Raw genomic sequence first — 23,532 nt, forward strand, 5'->3', positions numbered from 1 at the left:
ATTTTACTTTGTGGATGTTAAATAGTCATGAAATGATATTAAATAATTTGTTTTCTTTTAAAAATGAATTTTCATTTTAAGCATGGAAATAGTTAATTTGACATTACTATTCACAAATAACTATCAACACCAAATTTTCTTAATAAAATATTATTATTTAAATAAAATATTAATTTATGCGAATGAAATCGGTATCAAATTATCACCGACCATTTAAAACTTTTGTTAGTCAAATTTAAAGAGTGAATTATTTGGATAAAAGTAAGTAATAAGATAAATGAATGAATTGCCACAAAAAGGAGTTGAACACGAAAAGCAAATAGAAGAAATGAATGGATATATTTATTTTTAAAGTTTAAAGATAAAAATATATCAAAATTTTAACAAATTTTAATTTTTGTTCAAATTTTTTGAACTAGAAATATATTTACCAATTTTTTTACATCCATTTTCATACAATATGCATTGGAATTGAAACTTTGAGCAACTTGGAATAATTTTCTTGGGAGCAAGCGTGCGACCACCATTGTCTCTGCTATTTGGGAAGTCTTCAACTACCTCCACTATACTTTTTTGTTGCTTTTGAAGCATTATCATCCTCTATTTCAACTTTTGTAGAACTTTTTTTTTTTTTTCATTTTTTTAGTTTAATTGTGTACATACTCACTTCGAGTATTCATAGTCGTTTTTTCATAAAATTCTAATTACAAATTCAAAGTTTTTCAAGACCAATAAGAGAAATTGTTATGGTGTTCAAAATAGATCAATCCTTTTGAAGTTGATTCAATTATTGATTGAAAATTAATAAATCTTAAGTTCTTTCACAAATTCAAATTAATAAAGCATTAATTAATTCTAAAAAATCATGTAAAAAGTTAAGAATTTTGTATAAATTTTAATATCTTATTTTTAGCGAAATCTTGAATGTAACTCAAAAGAAAGCAAATTAAATAAAGTATGAATCTTTTATTAAGAATATAATAGAATTAAATTAAGCAAATACTTAACTTTTAGATAAAAACATAAATTTCAAGAAATTAAGAAATGGTATAAAGAAAGAATCTAAATTATTATTGCATCAGAACTTTAAAAATCATTATGAATTATACTAGAGATCAGTCCATATTCAATATTCAATGTTGGATGAAAAAAAAAAAACACTAAAATTGTAAAGGAAGAAGAAGGAAATGGAAAAGAGAAAAGGAGATAAAGCAAATATTTTTTCAAATATTAAAATTGTGAAAAGAACAATGAGAGAGTTGTTTATGAAAGAGAAATTACCCCTATTTACATGAATCCATAATTGATCAAATGAAAAATGATTCTTGGGCTTGATCAACTAGTATCAAACCCAAACCCAATAGTACAAATCTGAAAAAAAAAGAGAGTTGTATGTGAGTTAAATTTTGTAGTACAAATTCAATTTTTAAATATTCCTTATTCTATCATGAAAATAGTATCGTGTAATATATCAAATTAAAATCTTAGATCTTAGCTTTAAATGTCGTTGGAATCACCAAAAGCTTCCACCTACAACTCCAGGTATACAAAAACAAGATGAATAAGTTAATATGCTTAAAATCTAAAATTAAACCATTATTACAATTAAAATCTGAATAATCCAATTAGGTTAATATAATGGATTTCATCATGAATACTGTAAAATAAACCTAAGGTTAAATATGTTAAATGTAAATAAAAATATGCGAAAATATAAATCGCATTGATTAAAGAACAAAAATAATTAAGGTACAAATATATATTTTAACTAATATATTCAATTTCTGATTTTTACACATTAATTAAGAACAATAGTTTTTTTTATTAAGAAAAATAGTAAACATATTTTTTATATTTATTTTACTATGATAGTTTTATTGTTGGATCTCTAAAAGTCTCGATGCCTTCTCAATTCCTGCTTACTATTGTTCGCGACTCAAGCAACAAGAGAAATTGCTTTGAATTATAAAGAAATTAATTCTACTAATTAATTATAAAGAAATTTGATTTTACTTATGGAACAATGGTTGAATGTTATTAATATCAAAATCGTGCATTGGATTAATTTAAATTAAGTAAATATTATGACAAATATAATTAGCATAAATTTTGTGATGATAAAATTGATATATATATATATATATATATATATATATATATATATATATATATATATATATTTCAATGAAGATGAATAAAAGATAAACATTATGATCTACAGACATTTTTAGAGATGTTTAAGTTCGTGTAAGTATGAACTTCATAGATGTGGGGAACTAAATATATAAATATGTGTATATGTAATTTTTGCATATAATTTTATAAGTTCAACGTTAGTCTGTATTGTATCAAGCAATCTATATTTAAAGTTGGAATATTACAGATTTAATTCATAAATTATAAATATTAAAAGGGCATATAATAAAAACAAGAAGAAGGAGGTTTGTTGTACCCACGTCTTAAAAGCCACAGCTGATAAGCATTAACAATGGTGATTGAGTTTCATGAAAGAAAAGAAATGTTTTCTAATGACTTCACTTTAATTCCCAAAAGTTTATAATTGCTGTCACTCATAGTTCTGCCCACTTATGCCAAGATTTGTGCCAACATGCCTAAAGTTTCTATACTTATTCTCACCCTGTCCCACTATTGAAAACTTCTTTTCAACCAATTCTTCCCCTACTTGAGCCACCTTCCAAATCAAACATATATAATAATCATAATATTAATATAATCTGTAGCTTAATGTACAAGACAAGATAGATACCTAGTTATTTTATTTACACAGAAAAAAGAAAAGAAAAGAGAAGCTATAGGATAGATCTTGAACAGAAGATTTTGGCAATATCTTCCATGTCGTTGACTCATTGTAGTATCTCAAATTTCCTTAATCAATGCCTAAATCAAAGAGCATCATAAAAACCACCACAAGTTATGCGAGCTTTGCACAGAGGAACACCACTCATGGCTGATAATGCTGCTTCATTCAACTTGGTTGCATGCTCAACCATCTGCTTAATCCTCTGCAATCACAATTAAGGGTCATTTCAACACTTCAATATTCAAATATCTAAGACACTTCTCAACAACTGTAAAACTGCATAATTTTGCAAAAGTAAACAAAGACATAGTCCTCAAAATGTCACAAAAAGAATGACTCTTGCATCACAATCCTACACTAAAATATGCATCAGAACTGTAGCTATTTTGTTTTCATTTGGAAATGTTAAACCCAACAAAAAAAAGACATTTGCTGACCTTGTCATCAGTGTAGATCTGGAACCGAATCTTCTGATCCTGGTGGAACTTGTTCCTTTGGTTGTTGCCAAAGATCAGAACACAGATTGTGGCAGCAGCAACCCCAAATGAACAGATAGCTCCAACACCATTCAAGCTCCACTTCCAAAAGTTAAAACCATCACCACAGTCCTCCACTTCTTTGCTAGACTCCATAACAGTCAAATCTCTATCAATCTTCATTCTGGGGGAGACCATCATCTCCTGTGCCTCCCTACCTATCTCCTCAAATTTCAAACCACCCATCTCAGGTTTAAGGAACAATCCCATACCAAGGGACTTTGGGGATTCAATTTCCCTGATCTTGGACAAAAGATGTGGCACAGTGTCTTGATCAGCTTCCACAACCACTCCTTTGATTTTCTCAGTGGCAGCAATAGGTGATGATGGCACAAGAGTGACCTCAACATGTTCCTTTGCGGTTTCTTCCACTAATCCTTCATCTGGGGCCTCCCCAATTCTTGATTCCAATCGAATTGGAATATGGACGGACTCTTTGGGAACCATCGGATGAAAATTCCTTGAATCCTCAGAGGTTTTCTTGAATTTTGGCGAGGTGCAGAAGTAATAGTCATCCACATCAAAAACACTTTTTGAATTCAAGTTTCTTTTCCCCAAAAACACTTGTTTCTCAACACAATCTTCATTGACATCAAAAAGACTGTCATCAGAAAGAACTACCCAGTCATTGGTGTCCATCTTCGCACCAGATCAAGGAGTATTCAAAGGGAAAGTTGGAATATATAAGAAAAAGAAAGAAGGGAAAACAAAATGGGATTTTGAGAATTGGGTGTTGATTTGTTGAATCAAAGAAGGTGGCTTTTGTGGAGTTTTGTGTGGAATTTCATCATCAGAAGCACACAAGAGTAAGCGCCACCATTAGAGTGTCTTGTTGCTCTTGAAAATATAAAGGGTGAGCTCACAAGCCATTTACACTTGAATTGAGTGTGTGTTTATCCATCTTGAAAATGACAATTTGGGGAATGGTGCAGTGGCCCCACCAAGCAGATTAGCCACTACGCTAGGAATTAGGATTCTTCTTCTTGTTTCTTTCTTTTCAGTTTTTCTATTGGTAACTAGAATTATTAAATGGTTAATTATGTTTGTTAAGCTGTTAACTTTAGATAAAGGAGAATTCGGAACGGTAAGGCACAAAATAATGAGTAATTTAAAACCTTTAAATTATAATTATCTTAATATTAGTGGTTTGTTAAGGTGATTTATGCAGCAAAGAGGTGGTTTTTTTTTTCTTATCTCATTCTTAAAGAAAAGAAGAGATTCTTTGTTTCTCTTCAATGATGTTGAGGGAAAATGTGGGTTGCTTGTTGGAGTGAGATGATACTGATGTGTTGAGAGATTCTGGAAATGCAAAGAGAATAGAAGAAAATCTTCAAATTACAGGTGTCCACATACTCTTTGGTATTATTCAGTATCTCATTTATGGCTAAAAGAAATATAAGAGTTTTATGAGCCTTGTTCATATCATCGTGACACAACAATTTTAGATTGGTAACAATAATTCAATAAAAAAATATTGTCAATTTGTTATTAGTTTGATAAATTACGACCGTACAAGCAAAGTAACCATTAGACAGAAGAAAAGCAAAATAATTAAGGAAGAAATGACAATTAGAGCATTTCACCTAAAAAAATATAAAATGGCTACAAGATTCTATAGTTTGTCTTTTAGTGGTATTTTAAGAAAATATTGGAAGCAATAAAGGACATCAGCATGATATGAAAATGGAAAAAATTAATTTGATATATTCTTACACTTGACACATTATTTTTCAATCTTTCATCACGAAAAGCATGTCAAATATCAACCTACTATTGCCCTATGAGATTTATGTGAACATGTTAAAAAATGCGGTTTAGTTAAAATTATGATGTTGGTGTCTAACTGAATAAAATATTACTATATTCTTATATAAAATTCATTCGCATAGATATTAATAAAAATGGTTTGATAATCCAACACATTACTTTTACAACATTCACATGTTTATATTACTGGCTATATACCAGAAATAGTTTTTAAAAAAGTTCCAAACATGAATAACTTAGAATTGTAATTCTTCGAAAATAAAGTTTGTGAGACCCAATAAATACACAGAATCTGAAAACAGGAGCCACGTTGGATGTTAGGTATTATATGCATTGATTGGCAATGGTTTTGAAAGTGCGTGATTGTTAAGATTGAGTGTGCAGAGTGTGACACTGCATTGGTGTTTGCTGTCTTCGTGCAAGCTACGTATTTTTATTACCTTCTCAGACTATGACTTCAAATTTGGAGTTCAAATGGTTTGGTTCACTTGTTTTGTTTCTATGTATTTGCCAGCTGTCCAACAATCTATAAATGTGTTACCCATGTTAAAATGGACAATGAAATTTTTTTTAAAAAATCTTGGGAGTTTAATTTCTTCTAAGATGATGATTAAGATTGTGTTCTCTACGAGGTTGCAAATGTTTACTTTTTATTTATTTATTTTTATCAAAGATGATCTTGTTTCAACTCCATGAGATTAATATGTACAATAATAAAATAATAAAATAGTTATATATTCAACTTAAAACTATAAATTATTTTTATAGGAATGAAGAGAGTCCTCTAAATAATTTCTAATAGGTGATATATTATGACACGATAGACTGTTTAATCCTCACAAACCCGTTAGAGGATCTGAGATCAGGTTCTGATCATCCGGTGATTATAGGTAAAACATACTTTAAATGTTTTAAATGATATGTTCTTTATATTATGTGAACATTTTAATGTGTAAATTAATATATTTGTAGGAGCAAACAACTTTGCTTTTGACATATTTTAACATAACAAATTTATTTCATTGAGTATTATATTAATGGAAATCACTTGAATTTGTGTGTAATCATTGTAAAATATGTCATTAATGTTCAATTACGAGTTTATTCTATTATACCAAAAGTAATTACAAATATTCTTTTCCCTTACCACTGTGCCACCTTTTAATAACAAGTATTATTAATTAATTCACAGGTGTAAAAATATTAAGATGTGTGAGACCAAACATTCGTTCCTTTTATAAAAGTTGTAGACTATACTTTTTTCTAGCAATAAATCAAGTAAAACTAAATTCTGATATATACTAATGAATAACTTTTATTAAAAAAATTCTTAATTTAAGAAGAGGAGAAATCTTGGATGAAATACAATTCAAACTTGACAAAACAAGCAAATAAGGAATATTATAGATTGCTACATGTTTTTTATTTTACATTAGAAACTCTTAAGTTTCGTTATTACATGTATTAGCACACAACCAGTATGTGGTAATGTTGAAGCGGGTAGGGGTGGGAAAAAAAAAAATTTCAAGATCCAATCCACTTTTTTTCTCTGTTTCAATCTATTATATTAAAAATCTAATTCATTTAAAATCTATTTTATTGGATATGAATTTCAATCTGATCTACAATTTATATTTTTATGGATTGGATATCCATTTTCTAAATCTAGATTTTCAAAATGGATAATCCAAAATATCCAATCCAAATTTTTAATTTATATTTTTGGTTAGGTTAGGCTAAAGGTTGAGACGGGCTAGCCCAAAATTTAGTCGTATTTGACTGAGTCGGCATGACCCTATACGAAATTTGGCTGAATTTAATCAAGTCAGTCCTAATCAAAATTTGTCGGTCCTGGACCAAAATTCGGTAGAATTCGCCCAAGTCAAGCTCGACCAAAATTCGGTCGGCACCGACTGAAAGTCAGCTGAGTCCGTCCCATGCTGAAATTTGGCCTCGTTGGCTCCTACAAAAATCTGTCAAATTCTATGACATCGGTCCTATGGATACAAGTTTTAGAAAATTCAATTTAAATTTATTTTATGAAAAATAGATTTTGCATTTTGAACTTGATCCAAATATTTGAGTTTGAATTTAAACTTGATCCAAATATTTAGATGTAGATTTTAAGAAAATTCAATCTACTTTTTCTGAAAAAATGAATTTGAATCGAAAATTTAATCCAATTATTTGAATCCAAAATGAATGTGGATTGAATCATTAAAAATCCAATCCATGATCACCCCTTGAAGTGGGAATCAATGATTCGGCATTCTGATATTTTGTTTGGCTGGTTAAGCACTAATGCAATAGCTTAACAAAATTTTGGCATATGCCTCTTTAAGTTTCATTTGCACCACAATTAGATGTTGTGCAAGTCTCAAATACTATTATCATGAAAGTGTTGGAAGAATTCACACCTAAATGCACACTTTTGAGGCAGCAGAGAATTCAGACCCTTGCTTCAAAGATAAATCTTTTCCATAAATCCAATGCAAAGTTAAAAGTAGAAATGGTTATAAGAAAATGGTAAAAAAAGCAAGAGAAATATCTGAATCAGTTTTAGTATCAATCACCTCTAAAAGAATTAGAAGACAGAAAAATAAAAGAACATCACATTAAACTCAGATAACGTGTATTTACATTCAAAATTTACAAAGGAAAGTTACTGATAAAACCTTCACTACCCTCTAAACTACTGGAACAACTTGTCAACATTGTTAGTTCATACATTGAGATTTGAAACCATCACATAGCTGATGAATCACCAAGGGAAACAGAAGTCAGAGATGAGGCCAAAACTCTGGCACTCCTTGCCCTCTCATGAAAGCTCCTGCTCTTGCAGAGTTCTAGCTTGGTCCAAATCCTCTTCAAATCCATTACATGAAGAACACGTTCCATCACTTGGCCAAGCTTTTGAAAGCTCAGATGATTAACATAGGATGACCAAAATGCTTTGAGATGAGACATAACCGTGGGAAATACAGAGAGAATAATTCTCAGACATAGAAACAATATTGATAATGCCAAGTAAGGTTCCCTTCTTGAAATCTCTCCAAGGGAAAAGCCCTTTATAGTTGAATGTTCATCACTCATCAAGTTGCTTAGTTGACCAACAACAACAACCTTGTCCCTGGCTTCAAATCCTGGCAACACACATGCTAAGGTTCATTATCATTTATCACTCATTGAAGTTTGGAACACTCAATGCAAATGACTCTACTTTTCAACACATCATGAACAACAGGAAATTCCACCCAAAATTATAGATAAGATTTCGGACATGCTTACCTGTGTTTCTCGAATAAAATTCTATAAGGGAGTCAAGATTCTTTGGACCATGATATCTCACTCTAGATGTCTGGTTCACCAGTAATATTGCAGGTAAGCTATGGATTCCATTTTTTGAATACAAGCTGGAGGGTAAAAAAACACATGAGCATTAGACATTTATAAACTTTGACAAATTGATTATGCCATGTTCTTCAAATTATGTACAAATTACCGAGTAGCACACAACATAACAAACAACCTACTTCAACATTATTTCATGGCATAGCTTACCTGAGGCACTACTAAGCAAAGAATAAACCTAACTTCTGCAAATTGTATAAATGTATACAGAAAATGAAATAAATTTCATAATTATCTTGATAAAAGAAAGTAGGGATGGCTTCAAACCTTGGCAAAGCCAATGACTGCTCAAGTGCTACATGTTCTACATGAGGAAACATAGAGCTAAGAATTTCAAATTCAGGAAGTATTCTGTGAGAAAAAGGACACCAGGAAGCATAGAAGAGCACAGAAACGTATCCAACCCTCTTTCTGGTATACAAAACCCCTTCTATGAAGTTCCCATCCACCTGAACAAATCAAAACAATGAATAAAACACGTTACCTTATTGTACATATTGATACAACCTCCAACACTCTCCCTCACATAGAGAACTAGACATTTTGATCTCATAGCAGATTGCCCAATAGGCCAAACAATAATGGTTAGGATAAATTCTATTACCATTTCAAAATTTATGTTAAGATATAACTTAATTCTACAAAATTGACTAGTAAGATTAGAGTTGTTATTGTGGATATAATATAACTACAAAACATGATAATGAAGAAAGACACCTTAGAAGTTAGTACTGAGGGCCAATAGCTAGGAAGAGCAGTTCCCAATTCCTTGATTCAGATATATCAATGAAGATTGAGTCAAAGGTTGAGAATTATCAATCAAGAGGGGTTCAATCACAATTTGCTCATTCCATGACCCTTACTCAAGTTCAGTACTAGTAATTGATGAAAAACTCCCAATCACAACCTTGCCACAATCCTTCCACATCTTCTGCTACCCCTGAGAACAATGCTTTTTCAGGTGCTGTCTCACCAAATCCCAATCCTGTCCCAATACCCAATCATATTTAGATTATTGATTCGAGTACCAATAGTCGTATAGCTTGTTCCTTAAGGAACTTCATTTCCCTCAAACGTGATCTTCATAAAATTATTTCCCACCGTAATAAATATGTCATAGTTTGTTCATTATGTTCGAACTGTCAATTTGAATAATGATCTCATATTGGAAAATGTTTTATATATTCCTAATTTCCATGTCAACCTCATAAGTGAGTTCTCTATTACTCAATAGAAAAATTTTTGTTCATTTTAGTGTTGACTCCTTTTTATTTCAGGACCACAAAACCTTGAAGACGATTGGGAAGGGTGACTTGGTTCAAGGATTATGTTTCCTTACCAGATTCTCTTTGAAAGAGACCCTTCTTATCAAGATCTTAGAGTTTTTGGTTGTTTCGTTTTTGCTTCAAAATTAACCTTAGATATAAATTCAGTTCAAGTGCCACAACTGGTGTTTTTATGGTTTATCCAGTAGGCTACAAGGGATACATGCTTTACAACTCTTAAAGTCAACCTTTAGGATTTCCAAGGACGTTCAATTTCAAGAAAATATACTTCCCTTGAACTCTATCTACAAACATCAAACTTCAGATGATCTTTTCCTAATACTGTGAACTCTCAACCTGCTTCAGACTCCATCAATCTACCCTTCTTGCACCTATTAGTTATGACATCAACACGTAGTCTCATACACTTCAAATTCCAATCAGCACAATTCAACTCATATTCTTAGAAGATCAACCAAAACCCTCAAACTCCCTACTCGTTTCAAAGTAGTGAGTCTACATACTACCATCAAGCTGTCAAATTTCCTGAAGGGAGGAAAGCAATGCAAGATGAATTAGATGTCATAGAAGCCAATGGGGATGACAGATTGCTTCCCTACCTACTGATAAGCAAATTATGGTGCAAAGGTCAAAACCAAAGCAAATGCCCCTCTTCATAAACTAAAAGTTAGATTGGTGGCAAAATGGAACTACCTATAGCATACAAGCCTTTGGGTGAGAACTCAAATCATGGGGAGAAGTTAGTGTGCTGATTTAATAAATCCATTTATGGCCTCAAACAAGCCTTTAAGGCAATGGTTTTAGAAGTTTTCTTCTAATCTTATTAACTCTCGTTTTTCTCAATCTTAGAGTGATTATTCTGTTTTCATTCAGGACAAAATGAGGATTTTGTTGCTCTATTAGTATATGTTGATGAGATATAGTTGCAGGACCAAATACAGACATTCTTACCAAAGTTCAACAGCAATTGCAAAAAAATATTCAACTTGAAAATCATTGGGGATCTCAAATATTTTTTGGGTTTGGAACTTGCTTATTCCAATATGTGATCTCATTTAAAGACGCTAGATACTTGGACTATAAACCAAGTAATTTACCTACGGATCCTCAATTCAAGCTCAATATCAAAGACGGAGACCCTCTTCTTGATCCTTCCCTATATAGAAGACTCGTTGGAACACTCTTATATTTGACTATATCCAGGCCAGTGATATGCGTTACTGTAAATAGACTTAGTCAATTCATATCCAATCCTAGAAGACCACACTTGGCTGCTATTCATCCTCAGTGGAGGTATTTAAAAGCTACAGCCAGCCAAGGCCTTATTTTTTTTTCTAGAATTTCTACTCTTTGCTTAAGGCATATGCTGGTGCTGATTGGGGAAATTGTGATGATTATAGACAATCTACCACAGGATCTTGTACATTTTGTGAAATTTTCTAATCTCATAGAAATCCAACAAACAAACATACTGTTTCGAGGTCTTCAGCAAAGTCAGAATACAGAGCTATGGCAAATGCTTGGAATGAAATCATGTGGTTTACTTACCTTATAGCAGAATAGGTCAGTGAATGTCATATGATATAAAGTAACAAATATTAACAAAAACAAACCCGTTCATTATTGACATTCACTGACCTATTCTGTATCATATAGGTATGTAGGTATAAGTCTTAAGAAAAACATAAGTATATCATAATACGGTAATTTTTTAAAATTCCGGGTACTATATATTAAATAATATTCAGAATAAAGTTAGAAGCTTAATATCAAATTATTAATATAAGTCTAATGTTAACTTCGGTCTAGTAAAGAGCCTATCTTCTTGAACAGAATTATAAAGACCACTCATTATTGGAAAGCGATTACTATAGTATAAATTTCTCTTCCTTTCTTTGTTCTAATATTGTAGATAGGAAAAACATAGATGAAAGGGAAAACTCTACTAAAGGTGACTGGCCGAGACTTTTAATGGAGATTAGTGCAAAGTTTACGAAAAATCCATACCACTAACATAGTTACGAAAAAAGAAAGTTTTCTTACTAACATTATTCTTTTCAACAAGTAAAAGAAATGTTTTTTCTTATTCTTTTCAACAAGTTGGATTGGATAGATGTATTTTACATTATCTTAGAAAGTAATTACAAGTATAACTCAACCTTACAAAATTAGTTTATAAAGTGAGGTTTAACCTACTTATGTATCATAATTTGGTCATATGGAAATTGCGATACAAGCCAACAAACTTTTCTAAGGTAGGCTCCGATACCATCCTATATCGTATTTGACACTATCTCTAGTCAATACGTGATATCTAACACATTACAAGTACAAGGTTATAAGGTCTTTCCATTCTCAATATTTTAGTTTTCATAACCAACAACAGTGTCAGCAGAGCAGACTAGAAAAGCAAAATATGCTGTTTCATATATGAAAATCTCAGATCAAGGAGAAAGATTGAATGAAATAATAACCAGTGAATGAGCAATTATAATCCTGTTAAAAGGGAAATCGAAGTCCACAGTGATCCAGGTTCTCGGCTGAAGCATATTTACTCTTAACAACAAACATAATCTCCAAGGACAAAGGCTTTTAATAATCAGTTTGGTTACCTGAGCTTCTCTTGTAATAAATAATGAGCGATGGGAAAACTATAGGAATGGACTTTGAATTACATCTTAGTATAACTACAACATTATCAGTTATTGTTGCATGTGACATCAATTGTTCCGTGACGGAGACCAAGTGGGTCGAATCATAATCGAATCGTAACGCTCGGACAGTGTTACACTCTTAAGTAAAAAGAATTATGCCTTGACTAACAACTATAACTTTTGACCTAGTGGTAAGCGCTCGATCCTAATAGTTATGACTTATCGCTATTCAAAACATATAGGCCCTGGAAATGAAAACTTTGTTGAGATACAGTGAATTTATCAACAATGTCAGATCCTTTCCCTCAAAAGTTAGAATCAGGGGAAAAAAAAAAATCAAAATATCATTTATTTTCTTAACTGTAAACGGCACACTGTTTTGCTATCAGATTATGAAACAAAAAGCTCAACAACAGGAGAAACTAATTTGAGACATTATTAGGGCGTGTCTGCAGTTGCAGTGTAAATGACTTGTTTGAAATAATCAAAATGTCATCTATTTCACAAGGAAAGCAATTATTTTTATTCAAAAGATTTCACTAGGATTTAATTTTTCCTACAAGAGATTTTAAGTATAAGTGTATCATTCTCCATTTAGAAGATCTTCAAGGAGATAACATAATAGTACTTGCTAGGTTACAAAATGCATTACATGACATATCATGTGTTAAACAATGCAATGTTAAAACTGAGCATTTTTTGCAATTTCCTCATCAACGCTATAATTTGAGCCCTGTTTGGTTTAAACTGTGTACTTAAAGGAAAGTAAGCTAAAATCAGACTATGCATCTCAGTTTGTGGAGAAGTTGAATGCAAACAACTATAGAAGTCTAATACATAAGTTGATTTCAACTCACGCTAGAAGCTCAATTCACTCTTATATTTTGAAGAAATTCATCCAAACATTAAACACAAAACAAGTAAAAATGACATTAGAAAAGTAAAACCACATGGATGCATATTAGAAGTAAAATCAATCAATTACACCTCAGTTTTCAATCTGTCAAACAATATAGTCTTTTTTGTTTGTCTCGACGCCTGTGATTGGACCACAGAACAGTTCCTACGAAGGAATCGATTAGACCCCAATCTTAATCTCACAGAAATTACTTCTCTAACTAACCATCATGCTTATATGTATCAATATGGTCAAAAGCAAAAATAAACAGGAATTAATTCTGTCCACATATATCGTTGCTTTTCCTTCTCTAATCGATGATTTCTAGGACCATGACATCACAATGAATTGGAAAAAGCACTTCTAACAAACATACGCAACACACTATCCTTCAATGTTACCTTCAACTTTCCTCCATAATCACAAATTTCCCAAAATGATTCCCACATAGTTTGGTATAAGATGGCAGCCAACCCAACACCTAATATTCCGATTCCCCATTTTCAAATTATCAAAGCAGAACCTTATTCTTCAAAAGAGGACACCCATGAATCCAAACACCATTAATCACACCAAAGCAAGAAGCCATAAAATCAAAGACATCACATAAACGAATAAAAGCAAATTCCCACAATGAGAATCACACCAAAGAACAAATGAACATGCCAAGAAAGAAAATTTAGAAGAGGCAGTGACATTCGGATAGAGAGAGGCACCTGAAGAGGAGGATTAGGGAAGACGGTGAGGGAGCATTGTGATTGAAGATCATAGAGAAAGGAAGCAAAAGGTAGAGAAGGAGAGGAATAAGAGTATGGCAGAAGAGAGAAACAAGTGATGAAGAAAAGAAGTGAAGTGGCCATTGAAAGTTGAAGAAGCTAAGAAAGGTGTGTTATTTATGATGTGTAGAGTGAAAAGAACAGTGTAAGAACAGAAACCAACGGGTCTAAAGGGAAAAAGAAAGTAAGAAACGTGTTATGTTGTGTTTGTTTGTGGTATGTTGTTGGTGTTGTTGATACCTCTTCTCATGTCTCTATCTATGGATTCAATAGTATGTTGGGTTAAGGTGAAGTTGGATAGTAGCGTTGTAGCTGGTAAAGAAATGGTTCAGTTGGATTTGGTTTGGTTTGGTACGCTGATTCTAACAAGGAGTCCAAGAAAGTTGGAACCTACTTTTCCTACTACATTTCACTGAAGGGTCTTTTTTTCTTTCCCTGTTTTATCAAAAAACCAAATTTTGATAATGTTTTGCCACCTTTCTTATTAAGATAAAAGCTTCACACTCATTATTCTCACGGTCGGAAATGGTACTGAGTTACTTTTCTTTGAATAATTTCTAAAAAAATTTAATCAAACATGAGAAAATGCATTATTAGAACCTTTTAAAAGAAAATACCCATGATTTGATTGATATTCGCTGTGTTAATAATTTTTTTTTCATGTTCTCTCTTCATTTTTGTTTCTCACATTTACCACAACTACATCCAGGTTCAAGGATTAAATTCAATTGAATTTTTAATTATTAATAGTCGAAATTAAGTTTATATATTCGATTGAATTTTTATTATGAAAGATATTATTAATAATAATTTTGCAATAATGAAATTGAAATCCATACATGTGAAAGTAGATTTAGAAATAAGAATAGAGTTTACTTAAACTTTCGAAATTAAGATGATTTGTTATCTGGTTTTTACCTAATTAAAAAAATATTCGTAGTGTTGTTTTAATTCTTTTTTTTTTCAACTTTGTGATAGTATGGAATGTGTAATCATGAATTTGATTGATGACAAATAAATAAGACTAAAAGGGCATAAAGTCAAATAAATTAATTATAAGGTATTTGACAACTCCTTGAGTACAAAATATTTGACATTTTACAAAATTATTTAAAATTAAATATAATATGTGTTGAGTGTTCGAATTGAATGAAAACTTTAAAAATATTAAATTTGTAAAACTCATTTCCTTTATCTTAAAATTCTTTTTTGTGAAAAAAAAAAACCCTCACTTTCCTCTCCACTTTTATCTCTATATAGTTTTTGCTCTTCCTTGTCCTAACTCAATTATTAGTACTCTTTCAAGCAGAGACGGGAACTGAGTCCGTTGTAGGATTCTCGAGAGATCAAATTGAAGGATTCTTCCCTCCATGTAAGTTGAACTTCAAATCTCTTGTCTTTCTTCTTGGGATCTTCCTTAGAACCTCATTTTTGTTCACATGTTTTTTAGTTTCTTAGTCTGTGTTGGGGTTGTGGCGTTCCTCTCCACCTAGGACTCTCTCTCCCCATCAAGAGTAGTATTAGTTTCAAGACAAGGGGAGTTAGAGTTTTAAAGCTTGTTAAGTGTCTTACATGTTTTTGGTCTTGAATCGTGCTTAAAATGCTGGTTTGATGTTTGTGATTGTATGAATATGAATTGCATGTTGTTTCTGGTTGGATTTTTGGGTTTGCATGTGTGAGCAGGTGAGAAATATGTTATTCTCGCCCAAATGAGCCGTCATCGCCTCGTCTAAGCAAGAATAGCAAAAAACTCACCCTTGCCTCTGTTTGATCTATCGCTTAGGCAAGAAGCTTTAATTCTGAGCGAAGAGCAATCTCGCTCACGCGAGAAGGTCTCACTTAAGCGAGAACTCACAAAACCTCACAATGTCCACTATTCAAGCTCTCACCCAGACGAGAATGCGTAGCTTAAGCAAAGGCTTCTAGCTTGAGCAAGATTGGTGCATGAAAGTGTGTTAAATGGCTTGATTTCATATGTGGTTGGCTGAATTTTTTGAGAAAGCACGAAGTATGTGATTAAGTATGTATTATGGGATATTTTGAACTGTAATTCCTGTGTTTAATTTGAGATGATGATTATCATGAGATAACATATGAATTATGCAAGGGTTTCATGGAGAAATCCCTTTTGATGATAAGGTAGTGTGTGTAATGACTTCAAGATTCAAGAAAGGTTGCATTTTGACACTCTAATGAATCAGTCAGACTCACATGGAGCAGAATGGTTAATGTGGTGAAAGTAACATGAGGTCATAATCTTTGGCAAGATAATGACCTTAGATGATCATGAACTAACCTTATGTGTGGTAGGGTGAAATCCATTGGCAATGACTATGTAGAGCAGTAGAGACCACCACAAGTGCAAACCAGTAGTAAATCTAATTTCATTATAGGTATTCGGATAATCGAGTTAGAGAATCTTTAACTATTTACTATCACAATGTTATTTGTTGTTCATAAAATTTACATTTATTTAATTTTTTATGAAATTTGTTGTTTTTTCTTATTCCACATAATCTGCTCAACATATGAGAATTTTGGCTAATAAATTTCAATCTAATAATAATTTACTAATCTTTTATTTAAATCCACCGAAAAAAAATCTTTGCTACATAACCTATTAGTAAAAGGATATACTTTCTTTACCAATATTCTAAATCACATATTAAGTAAAACTCAAACAAAATTGTAGACACTAGATTATATCATTCAAATTTTTGCAATTATACTAAAAACTAAAATAAAAAATACTTGTTCTAGAAATAAATAAATAAATAAATATATATATATATATATATATATATAATAAATCACACGTCAATAATTATTTAATTGCTAAATATTTTATTATTCTTGCAGCTAGATTATGCCAGCCCTCTCGGAAGGATAAAATAAACAAAGAGAAAATAATAAAAAATAAAAGTGAAAATAAAGGTTATTGGTTAAGAAAAAAAAATGAATAAAGTATTTTACTATAATGTTATTTTATTTTAATTGTTATTATTTATATATTAATAATATTTTTATATTAAAAACTAATTTTTGAAAAAAAAAATCAATCTTCGTCCAAAAAAGAATTATGGGTGGTTTTTAAAATTTAAAATCACAAAAGAAAGAAAAAACATATTATCTCATTAGTTTCTCAGGTCACTCGAGTAAAGTAAACATTTGTTTAACTCAGTTTTTGATTTTGAGAATTTGATATGGACTTAATTGGATGTGATTTTATGAAATTTTATGAGACATATTACAATATAAAATATTAGGGTTCATATAATTACAATTTGAACTATTATGAGTGTTAAATATTTGTAAAAATTGTAAAAATATGAGATATAAGAGATATGTTAAAAAAAGAGTTGTTATTTTATTTTATTCATATATATATATATATATATATATATATATATATATATATATATATGTAACATTTTTTTATGAAAAATAAAGTCACAAAATTATTAATCTAAATTTTTTTTCTTTTCAAATATGGATCTAGACGGGATGCGAATTTAAATGAATGCGAACCTAAATAAATGTTTACTATATGATACAATAGGCTTCCTCTCATCGTCCTATTTACATTTTTTTATTTTATTTTTACATTACGTTGTAAAATATTAAAATCGATTTATTAAATTAAAAATAAAAAACTATAATTTAAAATATTATAATCTTTTTTTATTATATTGTTTTAAGGATACACGTATTATTTTAATTTAAATCACGAATATTATAAATTAAGTCCATCTGTTGAATGTATTTAAGTAATTTAACATATAAAAGTATAAATTATCTAAATTAATTAATTAATTAATTAAAAAATAATAAATATTCATGTATTTTTAAGAAATTATATTTGAAACAAATTCTTAAATTTGGTGAACCAATGAACATGTCGCTAGCTTGATTGTCTTTGACCAGAATGGTCAAGACTTTTGACTTATGGTAGCTATGATATGCAAACTAAGTGAAATAACATTAATTGCATGATGTAAAATTGATTTTCTAATGCAAAATTAATATGTATTTGATTTTTAAAATTAATTAAATAGAAAAGAATTCACGTTAAATATTAGTTGTTTCTGTGTGGAAGAATAGATTCAATTGAAATCAATTTTTCAACCGAAAGAAACACATATTAACTCTACGATGTGCTCAATTAATGGTTAAGTAGATTTCTAACTAAACAGTATTTTTATAACTAATACAGAAATATTTATAAGTATAGGTATATTTGTGTTACACCTTTGGTATGCTTTTCAATAAAACTAGTTGCTTAGTAGAAACGTTAGTACTTGATATTTGTATGTTTTAGTTGTTGACACATAACATATTCATTTTGTGAGAATTTTTCTCAAAAATAGGTTTTTGATCAGATGATTATCTATGTGCTATGAGTTTTTGATTCATATATAATCATCTTATCTTATGAGGCTTGTTTAGGGTAGAAATTACACTTTCTTGAGTATATAATGTGTTTCATTTTAAGCTACTTTTCTTTGTCATATAAAATCTAATATTTTCTTTTTAACAACATTAGTGCTCAAAATTTGTGTATATATGTTAGCATTAAAACACTGACACATGGATTATTATAGGAAAATTGTTTTTGGACTTCTCTAATTTCTTTTATGTTTTTGAAACAATTTTCTAAAGAACACATGAATTAAAAGAGTGAGGGAAAATTATTTAATTAGTAAAATTTATTTTGCAATAAAAGATGCGGTTGATAAAAAATTAGAATTTTCTTTTGGATTGAACCTTGGGTTAGATACCTATTGAACAACTGGATGATATTGATTGATTTTTATTGAGAAAATATTATTGATTGAGATGCTAGGACGGTGAAAATTAACTGTGCTAAGTATATCAAATTGAAAAATATTTTGTTTATTTATTTAAATCCTTAGGTTTTCCGTGAGATGTGTTTGATTAGATTTAATTAACTTTTTTTTTTCTATATGTGAACAAACGATTTTTTCTCCAATAGACACATATCTCACTCCAATGTTCAGTAATGTACCATCAAACACTATAAATGAACTGGGCCCAAATATTTCAAATGCATGCCTAATATTTTTTTTCTCAAATACCGTGTCCATGCATGCTACCATTTGTTTTTTGTTATGGATTTCCTCGCACGTGTCCAAACACGTATTATAAAAAAAGTTACTAAAAAAATATTTATTATTTGGAAGATATTAATTAACCAATTAAAAATTTAAAAATATTTATATGATTAAATATGTTTATATATATATATATATATATATATATATATATATATATATATAAACAAAATTTAAAAATAAAATTAAAAAAAATGGCATGGAAGATCACGAACTATACAAGATCTTGTCAATATGATCACAAGTATCATAATATTTTCCAGAAAAATAAGCTCATTTAATATGATTTGAAACGTATTAAATACATACATTTTATGTTCTTTTTTTCCCTTCATATTATAAAAGCCTATACTACCAAGTAAGCATGTTAATGTGTTGTAAGGATGCACCAACATATCTTTGGCTCCCTTGAATGTTTGTACATTTGAGTACTTTTCTTCTACTAGGACACACATAAGGCATTATAAGGTTTGAATATATTTATCATTCTAGACTATGTCAATCATATTTATGTGACCTGTTTCCAAGAAGATTATTATTCTTTATTTTCAATAGTTGAATTTCTAACCTTTAAGAAAATGTAGTAATACTCTGTCATTTATTTTCCATTGCAATATTTGGATCTACTTATACTTGTGAAAACAAGCAGATTACATAAAAGAAATGATTGTGCATTTAAACTTTTGAAATTTTTTCAAATTGGTGTTTGATATAAAGTTTTAATGTGACAGACACGTATCAAGCAAATTTTATAAGAGTAAGGTTAGAGAAAAATCTACACTAGATGATTCTAAAAATTCAAATCATGTTTAATTTTTGATCAACACAATCAAGATCGACTAGCAAACTAATGCTACAAGTTGTCAAATGAGCATTCTTTAAACTCTATCACACTTAGCTAAACATAGAGTATTCTTTGCACCGTAGTTAGGAGTGACTAAACATTGAGTATTATTTGAACACATATTCACTCTTGGCTTTGGACTCAACCACTTCGGACTAAACATTGAGTTTATACAAAGGGTGTGATCTAAATGATCACAAGTTCGCTAACAAAATAGAGTAACTTCTTAAGATTGATACAAGATTAAGAATACTTTTTTAGGTTGCTAACAAACACAAAATTATTCTTATTCACAAACTAAGGCCTGAGGATTACTTGTTGAAAATATTACTTAATATCTTTTTTTATTTAAATTAGTTATTAGAAAATATTTCAATTTTGAATATATGTTTCGGTTTTAGGAAATTAGTTATTATTTTATATTAGGACTGAGATATTATAAGTATTTTATACTTCATATTTTGTTACCTTTTACTCTATATATAGGGTATATCAATCAAATACAACAATATGTTCTTCTGTATAACATATCACATATATCTCTCATATATCTCATATCTCTCATATTTTCAAAAGCCCTAAAAATCCCAACAAGTGATATCAAGAGCCATTGTTCTTACTACCAATAGAATGGAAGAAAATATGTCACACGTCGCTATTCCACTCTTTGATGGTGAAAGCTATGATCTATGGACGGTAAGGATGCAAACATATCTAGAGGGGCTAGATCTATGGGAAGTCATGGAGAAAGATGATGTTCCCTTGTCTGAAAATCCCACTGTGGCTCAAATAAAAGTGCATAAAGACAGGAAAATGAGAAAGGCAAAGGCAAAATCATGCTTGCTCGTAGGTGTTTCGCAAATGATTATGACCAGGATCACGACTCTAAAGTCTCCCAAAGAAATTTGGGAATACTTGAAAGCAGAATATGAAGGGAACGAGAAGATTCGAGGCATGAAAGTTTTGAACTTGATAAGGGAGTTCGAGATGCAAAGAATGAAAGAGTCAGAGACGATTAAAGAATACTCAAACAAATATTTGGGTATTGCCATAAAATTGTTGGGAAAGGAGTTTTCAGATTCCAGACTCATTGAGAAAATTCTGGTGACGGTGCCAAAAAAGATATGAGGCATCTATTGCTTCTTTAAGAAACACAAAAGATTTGTCTACAATTACCTTGGCAGAGGTGATACATGTCTTGCAAGCACAATAACAACAAAAATTGATGAGAGAAGATCATGAGGCGGTTGAAGGTGATTTAAATTACACTGAAGAGAATGCTCTCATAGTCAAGAAAAACAGAAGGAGCAAATACAACAGCATACATGATTTTTCATCTTGTCCCCATTACAAAAGAAAAGGTCATCAACCCAACTGGTGTTGGTGGAGGCCAGATGTCAAATGTCACAAATGAGGTCAATTGGGACATGTGGAAAAGGTATGCAAATCTAAAGATTCTCAAGAAAATGTTCACATTATGGAGAATAAATCAGATGAGGATCTACTTCTTACAACATCATGTGTCACAACCAACGAATCTACAAAAGATTGGATTATAGATAGTGGTTGCACAAACCACATGACTCATGATAGAGAAATTTTCAAGGAGCTCAACAAATCAAATATTTCCAAGGTAATAATTGGGAATGGAGAACAACTTGCTGTGAAAGGTACAAAAATAGTTTCAATTAAAACTCATTCAGGTATCAAATTAATTTTTGATGTCTTATATGTTCCTGAGATTACCAAGAATTTGTTAAGTGTTGCTCAATTGTTAGAGAAAGGTTATAAGGTCTCCTTTGAAACTAAAGTATGTGTGATAAAAAAATGCTAACAACATAGAGGTATTCAAAGTCCACATGAAAGACAAAAGATTTGTGCTGGATTTTATGAAGGAGGAATTTGCTACAAATAAAGTGAGTATGAAAGAAGGATCAAAATCAGAAGATAAATATCTCTGGAAGAAAGTAGATGTCCAAGTGAAGAAAGTAGATGGATGTTCACATTCTAATATTCACAAAAGGTCCAATGCCACTACAATGAAATCCACACCGGACAAAGAAAGAGAAGATGATGATGATATAAGAAGAAATATAAAGGATGATGCCAAATTGAAGAAAGATGTGATACCATGGAAGAAAGAGAAAAATAAATATTACAAGCACAAAAAGAGGAGAAAATCAAGCATCAAAAGATGGAGAATCAAAACTGAATATATAAAATTTAAATAAATAGATATTAAGAAAGGAGGAATGTTGAAAATATTACTTAATATCTTTTTTATTTAAATTAGTTTTTAGAAAATATTTCAATTTTAAATATATGTTTCAGTTTTAGGAAATTAGTTATTATTTTATATTAGGAGTGAGATATTATAAGTATTTTATACTTGATATTTTGTTACATTTTATTCTATATATAGGGTATATCAATCAAATACAACAATATGTTCCTCCGTATAACATATCACATATATCTCTCATATTTTTAAAAGCCCTAAAAATCCCAACATTACTAAAGATTGTAAGTGCTTTGATATCGTTCTCGTCATTGTTATTTTTGTCAATCATTCTTCTTTATTAGATCTTCTATATATAAATATTGAGAAGAAAAGAATTGTTGCAAATTTTTTTAGCCATTATAAGGTCTTATGAAGTTCTTCTTCTTTATCTTTCATTTGTCCACATTCAAGATTAAAAAAACATTATGTTATTTATACAACATTAAACGTGTATATCTTTTTTACGCAACTCTATGCTAAGTAGAATGGCTTATTTGTCTTAAGTCGAATTTTTTTTTTCAAACTTGAGTAAAATATAAGACCTATCAATGTTCACTATTTTTGCATTAATAACATATTGTCTTTTTGAAAAAGTTGTTTTGTGTAAAACAGTTTTAGGCACATTCTTCAAAATATCTTTGGTGTAGACACTTCTTTACGAGATTCTCTTGTAAGAAACAATGAGACGAATGATAACATTAATTTGTACATATTTTGTGTATTTACCTCCATTAATAAAATCAACTTTTTCTTAACTTATATCTTGTTTAATCCTCTAGTTTATCTTATTTTTGTATCTTTTTTATATTTTAGTTATTTTATGTATGTTCTATCTCTAGGTGTGTGAAATAAGTGAAGACGAAGCAATTATGGAGAAGGCAAACAAGTTGGACTTCAAGGAAGCATGAGTGGACAACAAAAGATGAATTTTTAGGCAAATACATGTGTCGTGTGACATAAGAGTCGCACTTAGTGCCACAAAGTCAGAGAGCAAACTCAGTTGCAAAGTTATTTCTCACTGGGCGACCTAGAAGCTCGTTAGGCAAGAAACCACTTGGAGTAGGGGTGTCGGGTGAGGGTTCATCGTCGTTGGGCGGTGGCTTTTGGCGTCAAGTGGTGGTCAGCG

General features: G+C 30.5%; 2 protein-coding genes across 2 annotated transcripts; both read right to left on the reverse strand.

Moving 5' to 3' along the window:
• Nucleotides 1-2,519: 2,519 nt before the first annotated feature.
• On the reverse strand, nt 2,520-4,215 carry LOC114162265. The gene is made up of 2 exons (XM_028046093.1): nt 3,259-4,215; nt 2,520-3,023 (listed from the first exon to the last, which is right to left on the reverse strand). The coding sequence occupies exons 1-2, from the start codon at nt 3,994-3,996 to the stop codon at nt 2,904-2,906; spliced, it is 858 nt and encodes a 285-aa protein (XP_027901894.1). The 5' UTR covers nt 3,997-4,215; the 3' UTR covers nt 2,520-2,903.
• A 3,503-nt stretch (nt 4,216-7,718) lies between these two features.
• LOC114178566 (5'-adenylylsulfate reductase-like 5) lies at nt 7,719-14,501 on the reverse strand. Its single transcript, XM_028064563.1, has 4 exons — nt 14,090-14,501; nt 8,803-8,984; nt 8,413-8,537; nt 7,719-8,267 (listed from the first exon to the last, which is right to left on the reverse strand). The coding sequence occupies exons 1-4, from the start codon at nt 14,231-14,233 to the stop codon at nt 7,870-7,872; spliced, it is 849 nt and encodes a 282-aa protein (XP_027920364.1). The 5' UTR covers nt 14,234-14,501; the 3' UTR covers nt 7,719-7,869.
• Between the last annotated feature and the right edge of the window lie 9,031 nt (nt 14,502-23,532).

This window comes from Vigna unguiculata, chromosome 1, assembly GCF_004118075.2.
Source record: "Vigna unguiculata cultivar IT97K-499-35 chromosome 1, ASM411807v1, whole genome shotgun sequence".
Lineage (NCBI taxonomy): Eukaryota > Viridiplantae > Streptophyta > Magnoliopsida > Fabales > Fabaceae > Vigna > Vigna unguiculata.

Bases quoted from the DNA above. Each gene is read 5' to 3' on its own strand.
- LOC114178566 (XM_028064563.1), bottom strand. From the start codon at position 14,233: ATGGCCACTTCACTTCTTTTCTTCATCACTTGTTTCTCTCTTCTGCCA. The intron at 8,985-14,089 runs GTGCCTCTCTCT...TGATTTGTTCAG, and splicing joins TCCCTAATCCTCCTCTTCAG to GTGGATGGGAACTTCATAGA. The intron at 8,538-8,802 runs GTTTGAAGCCAT...TTTACCCTCCAG, and splicing joins CAGTCATTGGCTTTGCCAAG to CTTGTATTCAAAAAATGGAA.
- LOC114162265 (XM_028046093.1), bottom strand. From the start codon at position 3,996: ATGGACACCAATGACTGGGTAGTTCTTTCTGATGACAGTCTTTTTGAT. The intron at 3,024-3,258 runs GTCAGCAAATGT...TTGTGATTGCAG, and splicing joins AGATCTACACTGATGACAAG to AGGATTAAGCAGATGGTTGA.